The sequence below is a fragment of the Astatotilapia calliptera genome, chromosome 22, assembly GCF_964374335.1.
Source record: "Astatotilapia calliptera chromosome 22, fAstCal68.1, whole genome shotgun sequence".
In the NCBI taxonomy this organism is placed as follows: Eukaryota; Metazoa; Chordata; class Actinopteri; order Cichliformes; family Cichlidae; genus Astatotilapia; species Astatotilapia calliptera.
In genome coordinates, this window is record NC_137442.1 from 11,915,843 (window position 1) to 11,925,412 (window position 9,570).

Consider the following 9,570-nt stretch of genomic DNA (forward strand, 5'->3'; position numbering starts at 1 on the left):
CTTAACCACCAGATTTCCCTCCGCCCCTCCTACTGAAACACCTCTAGGCACACACAGTTTTTGAAAATGTTTTGTATCTATTCAAGAAAAGGTTATATCGCACCAATAAGAGTCCTTCCTCACTGTAAAGGTTTAAAGTTTAAACTTTTTTCTCTGAAAACTGGATTTCCGCATGCAGCTTCCTACTAAGTTGAGTTGAGGTTTGGAGCTTCAGTAAATAGCACAAAAATCATTTTCTGCTCTAACTTTGCTTTTGTTTTGTTTTTTGGTCGTGTGTGTGTGTGTGTGTGTGTGTGTGTGTGTGTGTGTGTGTGTGTGTGTGTGTGTGTGCGTGCATGACAGGCGTCCGTGCTGTTTCTGCCCCCATGTGTATAAAAATGGTAAGTGCATGAAACCTTTTCCATGTTCTTATCTTTTGAATGGACATCTGAAATCGAAGAAAATTAGAATTACATGCTCAAAATTTACACACCAATGACATTTATTCCAAAAATAAAAACAAACAAACAAAAATATGTTTAATACTGTATAGAACGGTGGCTGGGAAGTGCAAATCACATTTACAACATCAACAACAAAATAACATTTCCAAAAACACTTTTACGTAAAAAACAAAAACAAAAAATGACAACAAAATAACATTTAAGAAAACACTTTAATAAGTCCGCAACAAATTAACAAGTCCGCAACAAGTCCGTTTGTTGAAATCCCGTGTTTAGCTGCTGCTTCTTCTTCTGCCGTCAACTTAAAGGCGCTTTACCGCCACCTGCTGGGCTGGAGTGTGGACCATGACGGTTTTAAGGCCTGGATATTTTCTTAAGAAAATCCCCGTGGCATTTAAAAATCTGAACTTCATTATCTCACCCATACTCTTTTGTAAAATCTCTTCAAACATTAACTGAACACTACTTCTGTGAAAAGCCCTTGTTTAGCTGACTACAAATCACTTTTCTGTACTACAAATAATGTAGTAAGCCTAATCGTTGAGTCACTTCCGGTATTTCAGACAATCCATTTCCGTCAAGAGCCACTTGTTAATTTGTTGCGGACTTGTTAAAGTGTTTTCCTAAATGTTAGTTTGTTGTCAATTCTTTTATTTGTTTGTTTATTTTTTTTATGTAAAAGTGCTTTCGGAAACGTTATTTTGTTGTTGATGTTGTACATGTGATTTGCACTTCCCTGCTTCTCTGTAAAACATCTATAATATTAGTTTAACTATGAAACTCTTCCTTTAATTATTAAGGAAGGATGTGCAAGGATGTGTAAAACTGTACAACATGCACAATACAACCTTGAATACGTATTACCTTTTTAAAAAAAAAAGACATGATAAAAGTAACTGCATTATTTGCTTATGTAATGTAAATAACGATATTCTATAATCAGTCGTTAGGATTAAAAATTAAATCAAGTAAAGTTTCCTCTTTTATTTTGATAGGTGCTTTAGTCATGTGACCGTCTTTGTCATATGACTTATTGGGAAGATGTGTTGGTTAAAGAAGTAAGGCAAGATAAAAGAGAGGCTTTCGCGCGATCTTTGCTGTGTGTTTCTGTTCTGAAGAAGAAGAAATCCGAGAAGGAAGTCAAACATGGCAGCATGGCGGCTCTCTGCACTGTGGTTACTACTCTCTGCTTTGGCGTCTTCGTGTGTCCTCACCGTCAACCCTTCCCAGGTACAGTGCCTGTTATTACCTGCTTATTACCGGGTTATAGCAGCATGCTGAAGCCCTGCAGTGTGTGCGGTGGAGCTGGTGACGTGTTAGCTAAGGTTGGTTAGAGTGAAATCGATTCATTAAAGGTTAAATGTTAGGCTTTTTGTTTCTTTTTCTCTAGAACTTGCATGATTTGGGGATTTCTAAGGTATAAATAATTTTTAGGTAAATGTTGCAGTTGAATAAAATAAAATAATTTCCAAAACTCGAAGCACGATCACATGTTTGTGTGTTACATGACACCTAAAGTATGCTGAAGATGCTCAAACTGGTTTTGCCTGTAGATACTTCTCAGTCATCCCTGACTCTTTTTATCTGCCCTCCTCCCTGCTGTTCAGATTGATCCCCTGGTGTTTGAGGAGCAGCTCCTGTGGGTGAGTGGGTCCCAGGGCCAGGTGAATACCTACAGGATCCCGCTGCTCACCTTCACCCCCAAAGGAAGCCTGCTGGCGTTTTCAGAAGCCAGGAAGACTTCTTCTGCTGACCGTGGAGCGAAGTTCATTGCAATGCGGCGCTCCACAGACAAAGGCAAGACTCAGCTGAGTCAAACTAACAGCCTGTATACGTGCATTTGATCACAAGTCAGAGCAACACAGAGGGTCAAAACATGCAAAACTTCACTTTTAAACAAGACTGGGAAGTGGAAGCGCTGGGAAGAAAGGCAGACGTCAAAGCCAAATGCAAAAAATAATAAATAAATAAACAGATAAAGGTGTTAAAACACTTTTGCATCATTTTTGCTAGATCTGTAACTTTTGTGCAAATTGTTTAGGTTTTTTTTTCTGGGGGGAAAAATCACGCTGATGATGTAGAAGTCTCAAAAACTAACATAAAAGAGGTATCAAATACAATACACTGGAAATGAGCAATCAGCTAATACCTGTCGTGAGCCATGACAGCATTTATTTTTTACCTCTGCTCAAGAGGTTGTGTTTTTGGTAGCATCATCGCTCTGTCTGTAGACACGATAGCTTAAAACGTTAAGAAGGATTTGTAGAAGAGCAGCACAGTCATGATTCATTTGTCCATCCCCCTGAAAACTCTGAAAACTGTCCCTGTGTTAACCTCATGTGCGATTAAAACAATTACGGTGCAGCGCGATGCAGAGACTCACACACCTGTCTCTGATGTTTGCCCTCTCTGTGGAGACCAGTTCAGTTAAGAGACATGTGCCATTATCATTAGCATCAGTCAGTTTTTGCAGCAGATATTTGGTTTTACAAATATTTTCAAAATTATGTCACACATGTCACAGTTTTAGCCCTGGTTTGTAGAAAAAAACAGCAATACAACAGCTTGATTGCATAAATTCTCGTGATTGAGCCCCAAACATAAAACTGAAATCTTGGTTTTAAAAGGAGAAAATGCACAAAATTAGTGGAAAATATAGACAAAAAAAATTCAGAGTTATAACACAACTGTTCCGTGAGTAGAAAGTTAAATCATAAAACGTCAAATTGAACAATTTATCATCTTCCAGGAGCCACCTGGTCCCCGACCAGCTTCATCGTCGATGACGGGATGAAGCCGGACGGCCTGAACTTAGGCTCCGTTGTGGTGGACGAGGAAGTGGGCTCAGTGATTCTGATCTACGACGTGTGCTTCTACCTCGACCACTGCAGCCCACCCAGCATCATGATGGTGGAGAGCTGGGACGACGGCCTCAGCTGGACCCCGCCCAGAAACCTCTCAGTTACGCTCGGGGTGAAGAACTTCATTCCCGGGCCGGGCCTCGGCCTCCAGGTGAGAGAGAGTCATGTGACACTGAAGTGAGTGAACTTCTCAAGATGTAAAATGATTTCAATGACCTTTAAGCCAGATTCATTTTTATTTAGATCATGTGAATCCTGACAGCTCAGTATTTCCATGAAAGTCATAAAGTAAGATTTTACTGCGTGGCTTTCCACCTCTGTAATTATGCATAATTTTGCACGTGTGTGCAAACTTAGTGCACTGGTTTGGCAGTATGAATCTTTTATTGTCAGTGAAAAGAGTGTTTTTTGTGCATTAGAAGCACCAAGGCCCTTATTGAATCTGCTGATGGATCAGATCGTTAATCTTGATCAGTTTTCTGTGTAGAAGGAGAGCTGTCCTGCACTGCTTTATTATCTCTGTGTAGAAACACTTTCATGTGTGCAAAAGGCTGCATTGCTGTGAATTTAGCAGCTAGCTTTAACAAAAGGAACTGATGAGCCTGGAGGTTAAGTGATGGAACAGTTTGGAGCTGGTTCTCGATTCCTGTCTCTTTTTTTTATCCTGTCCAAATTAAAGAAGTGAGAGCAGAGATCCTCATAGCTTCAAGCTCAGACAGAAAATGGTCAGTATAGCACCTGAAAGTGCAACAGTTTGGCACAACAGGGTTTAAATCCCTCATGGAGAACCAGTTCATTACAAATGAACTTAGTGTTATAAACTGAGCTGCCTGGTTTTGTTTTTGATGCCATATCACAGCCTCTCTCAGGCGCGTTGTTCGTCTTTTCTTGTTGAGGTCAAATGATCCACCATGTAAAAGTGCCGACATGTATTCAGCCTCGGCGTCACAAGCTGAAACTCACCGACCATGTGCACGCCTGACCTCGTGATGCCACGTGTATCATATTCCATACAAGCTATTCTCAGTTTCTGTGACCTCAACATTGTCATAGACAGATTAGTTTTTCCTGAAAATGCAGAATCAGTTACACAAAAATGCCTGATGTTGCAAGAATTGTCACGGTTCTGGTTCATTTTGACCCAGCGTTTTCAGTTCTCTGAGATTTTTGTATAATGTCGAGTTCATTAGTGATTTATTTCCATGGTTCCTAGGTTTTGATCCCTTGCCCCTCGTGTTTCTCTGTGCCCCCTCTGTTCTGTGTTTAGTTTTCTCTGCCCGTGTGTTCCCTCTGTGTAAAGTCCATGTTTCTTGGTCTGTGTCTTCGAATGTGTGAGTTTCCTGTTTTATTCTGAAGGTCTCTGTCTCATATGAGTGTTTTCAGCTTTACGTCTGTGTAAAGTTTATTCCTCCCAGTTTAGATTATCTTTTGTTCCGTTTTGCCATTCTCTCCTTGTGTTTTATTTTGCAATAAACCTCCTTCGTATCTCAGCGAGTGCCTGCTCTTGGGTCCTCATTTATTTCCCCACACAGTTAGCCATGACAAGAATGATGCAAATTTAAACTCATATATGCAAACTAATATTTTTTCTTTAAAAAAAAATACTTTTCTGGTAAAGATTTAATAGTTCACAGGTGATCAACAGGTGTTACTGCTGTTAATGTAAAAAAACAACAACTATATTTGGCGTTTATACGTTTTAAGATATAGTTTGTGGCTTGTTAGTTTTTATTCTAGAAAGGACAGAAGAAAGAAACCAGGAAAGCTATGGGAAAAATTCAAACCTGGGCCTAAGGAATAACCTTATCACATATGGTTTACCTGCTGTACCAGCGCCCAGTTTGAACTCGAGTGCTTTTATTGCTCTAATTCAGAGGGAATAAAAAAAATCTACTTCTTGGCTTACTGCTTTTTTGCTCTACTTAAAATGTAAGTGACCTGTATCTCTAAAGCAGATAGATTTGGAAAAGATTTTGATGACTTTAAACAATTTTCACAGTTAAAGCATAATAAAAAAAGACTTAAAAACTGAAACAAGAACCTAAACAAGGAACAAATACTTGAGGTTGCAGGAGAGCACAAAAACAACAACATGCATAATAAACCCCCCCCAGATTCATTCAGTCATTACTTTTCAGTTTAAAGCCTCGGTAAACCCAAAAGGTTTGCTTTTTAAATAGAAACCTTTAGGTGTTTAGTGATCTACTCAGATGTAATACTATGCACTGATAAGAATTATAACAGAGGTCACGATGCTGACTCTGATCACCATCTTTCTTCCTGTTTTGTCTGCTCTGGACTACAGAAACGCTTCAATCCTGCAAAGGGGAGGTTGGTGGTTTGCGGTCACGGGACGCTGAACGGCGACGGTGTTTTCTGCATCCTGAGCGACGACCACGGGGAAACCTGGTACAACGGTGCGGCGCTGAAAAGTATCCCCTACAACCACAAGAAGAAACCACAAGACTTTAACCCTGATGAGTGCCAGGTAAGAGGTATCCAGGAAAATGTGTCACTGGGATTAAAAATGTCTTTTTTTGACAATGATCCAACAGACACACAGCTACCACACAGCACAAACAAGTAAACACTATGATGATGTAAAAGAACATATAAAGAATATAAAAAGGTTAAGTTTTAAATTGATTTCAGTGTGACTTTAAGAGAAATCACATTTACCAAAGCAGTATTTTCACATTCCTATAAAACTGGATGAAACTTCCACATAGTTACCTGCTTTGCCAGTTTCAGTTCCTTCTGTAGATTCTATGAACTGGCATCATAGTAAAAGAGAAGTTCATAAAATGTGATATCACTAAAGCTAGGTCTGTGCAGTGACACACACAAGCATTAACACAAGCATTTAGTCTTTTCTCTCCGTCTCTTCTTCTCCAGCCCATTGAGTTGACTGACGGCACCATCGCCATCAACGTGCGGAACCAGAACAGATACCACTGTCAGTGTCGCATTGTGGTGCACAGCTATGATGGAGGGTTGACCCTGCCCTTGGAGGGCCTGATCTTTGACGAGGCACTGGTGGATCCTGTAGTGGCAGCTGGAACTCTGCAAAAAGAGGGCGTGATCTACTTCACCAACCCCTGCAACGAGGAAAAGAGTGAGAAGCGCTAAACTCTAGTAAACAAAGCACTTTAATTCTGTAGAAGCACAGTTTCTAGTTTTGTATGCAGTACTTTTGTTTATTTTAAGTAAAGATATAGTTACACTGATCTCTCCTCATACGAAATGTTCAGCTTTCACACAGTTTTTTTATACTCTTGTCTCTGTATGATGTCAAAGAGAGCAGTTAGCTCAAAGGACAGAAAGGGAGGTAAAATGTCTTGTTTCTAATAGTAGATGAACTGAAGGGCTGCACAAAGGCCCAAATAAAATAAAGAACGATTGTTTTGATGAGTAATTCTCTTCCAGAGTTTAATAATCAAAATATGGAGCCGATAATGAGGATAAGTCCTCTTCCAGTGAACATACACTAATGGAGCACAATCTTGAAGAATGTCAGTAGACTCATTTTGTAGTGCTCTGGCAGTTGCACAAAGGAGCAGAGACTACGTCCCTGCCTAGCTCCTCATGTAACCTCCCCTGTCTCCTGGTATCTCCTCCACACTCTTGAGACTGTACTGGGTGGCACAGCAAACCTTCTTGTGGCACATATGGATGTGTCACTGAACTATCTGTGCAACCAGAGTACCAATAGTGAGAAGGACACTAACACAGAGCAACACTACAGAAAAATCAGAAAGGATGGATAAGGCGAGAGCAATGGTCTTTGCAAAAGTACTCCCTTTTTTGGTAGTTTGTCTCCTCGTTGCCTCTCATGTTGTCACTTTAATTTGCACCAAAGCAGCCGAAATAGATTCACAATGGTTTATGCTCTCTAAGTGGAGAGATTGAGATACGATGATCGAGGATTCCCTTAATGCTTTTTTTAATTGAACTGAAAACTCTCTAAGATTTATGTTATAAAGTTGGGTGATCGAGTAAATAACCTCATAATCTCCCTCAGGAGTGAACCTAACCTTGAAATGGTCGCTGACAAATGGCAAATCTTGGGAGAAGGAAGCCATGCAGATATGGGCGGGACCGAGCGGCTATTCCTGCATCACTTCACTGGACAGCGGTTCTGCAGAGGACCGCAAGTACATCTTTGTCATCTACGAGAAAGGCCACAATCAGTATTTCGAGACTGTCTCGTTCGCCAAGATCCACCTGTATAGTGGCCATTAAAGCAGACGAGAAGGTAGGTAGAAAATGTCAGAAAATATTATTAAATCCTTTACTTAAACATCCAAAAGTTCATGAAGTACATCTAATGTGTCCTTGCACTTAGATAAGAAAAGCACGTACATGGCTATTTGCACAAAAATAAATATAACCTTTTAAAATGTTCCAGTGAAATCAGAGAGCGCACTTCGAGTATTTAAAGTTCAGTGTGAAGTTAAAATGGCCTGTGACCTGTTGTTGTAATTACTGTGTTTAAATGTAATCAAAGAGCAGAGGTAAGCAGGCAGCGTTTGCAAGAGAACCCTCGAAATAAACATAAATGTTGCTCTCTTCTGTTAACTGAGGAGGACCGTGCGACTTTTCATGTAAGATGCACTGTGCAAAAATTAGTAAGAGAAGAAAATTACGCTTGATACATGGCAGCACGCTGCGATGATCAAAATCAAGACGCTTCGGGTGGCAGAAGAAGCATCCATTTAAACTATATCACCCCAACACGCAGAGACAAAGTTGTGGATGAGAAGCCGGGTTTACGTCTGTTCATTTGTTGTCTTATGCAGAACAGTGTGAACTGTCTAACAATATTTACACCTGTTTTCTTTCTCAGATTGAAACACTGCAAGAAAACTAAGAGGGTTTTTTAATCCATCGAATTTCTCAGGAACGCAAAGAGACTTTAAAAACGAATTTTATGATGTCAAAAAAATGGAGAGACAAGGATCTGCACAATGAATGTCACGCTATTTTTGATTAAAAATCTTTTTTTAAATTTTTTTTTCTATCCTTTACATTTTCCAAAGCTGATGTATGTCACAGCTCTTATGTGTGTTTTGGTAAATAGCTGCAGAGCCACAATATTCTGACAGACTCCTGACCTCACACAGGAATGATGAAGCAAGAGATGCTGAAAAAACTACCACCCTTTCTTTTCTGAGCTACCTTTCTGATATATCATTGAAATGACGGTAAAACTGACACAGTCATAGACATCTGGCTTTAACCAGGCCACGACGCATGCACAGTGTTGCCAAAATCTAGAGCTGCATAGAGACGAAGTGAAAATGCAGTTAAAAGTCCACAATTTATGCGCACCTTCACATTTTTCAAAGCTGCGGGCCAAATGGAGTCTGTGCCAGTCTGATTCTAGCCCCCGGACCTTATCTTTGACACCCCTGGTGTAGTCACATAAGTGAACTTCTTAAATATACAAGATGCCTCAAATTCTGAAATCAGTTCTCCTCTTAGAAAACTGATGTAAAATATTAAATTCAGGTACTTGTGTGATCGAATGTGTGAAAAAAACAAGGTGCTTAATGTAACCAAAGGAATTATATTTAGATTTTTATAGAAAATGCTGCATTTTTTTTTTAACCTGTGGGTTTTAAATGTCCAGCTGAGTCCATTAGATCTGCTGTAATAATAATAATAATAGTTTCCTTGTGTACTGTAATTGCATTAAGCAACACTTTTCTGGTCTTACTGACCACTCTGAGCACTTTAAAATACAAGTCGGGTACATTAAATGTGCGGTAGCTGATTTTCTTCCTTGTAATGAAATTGTTCTTGTTTCTGTTTCTATGATGGAAAATGTCACTTTATGTTTTTCTCTGAGTGCCTGTTTGATATAAATATGGCTCTAATGTAGGAAAGAATTTCCTTTTTTCACAGTTTTAAATTGTAAAATGTTTATTACTTTTATTTTCCAACATACTTCTGTTTTTATTGTTTATCCAGGGATTTAGTTGGGATGTGAAAACACGGGGAGGATCTTTACTAATCAGCTGTACGGCAAATCAACAAATAAACTGTTTCATGAAGTTGTACATGTGAAGTTGGATTTTTTAAATATTATTTTAAATACTTTCTGCATTTTTCTGCATCATTTTTGCAAAGTGAGTTTTTAATCTGAGTGGTTTACATTTACCTGTGTGTGTTTGTGTGTGAATGACGTAATAAAACTGTGTTTGTATGTAAGGAGAATATGTTGTCGTTTTAGTTATCTATTGTAAATGTCCAGTTGGGTTAAG

General features: G+C 39.3%; 1 protein-coding gene across 1 annotated transcript; it reads left to right on the plus strand.

Moving 5' to 3' along the window:
* Positions 1-1,436: 1,436 nt before the first annotated feature.
* LOC113015035 (sialidase-1-like) lies at positions 1,437-9,366 on the plus strand. Its single transcript, XM_026156933.2, has 7 exons — positions 1,437-1,673; positions 2,051-2,240; positions 3,193-3,455; positions 5,610-5,792; positions 6,200-6,419; positions 7,326-7,559; positions 8,151-9,366. Exons 1-6 carry the CDS (start codon positions 1,590-1,592, stop codon positions 7,544-7,546), a joined length of 1,161 nt encoding a protein of 386 aa, XP_026012718.2. The 5' UTR covers positions 1,437-1,589; the 3' UTR covers positions 7,547-7,559; positions 8,151-9,366.
* The last annotated feature ends 204 nt before the right edge of the window (positions 9,367-9,570 follow it).

Coding starts and splice junctions, on each gene's coding strand:
- LOC113015035 (XM_026156933.2), top strand. CDS start 1,590: ATGGCAGCATGGCGGCTCTCTGCACTGTGGTTACTACTCTCTGCTTTG. Junction 1,674..2,050: donor TCACCGTCAACCCTTCCCAG/GTACAGTGCCTG, acceptor CCTGCTGTTCAG/ATTGATCCCCTGGTGTTTGA. Junction 2,241..3,192: donor GCGGCGCTCCACAGACAAAG/GCAAGACTCAGC, acceptor ATCATCTTCCAG/GAGCCACCTGGTCCCCGACC.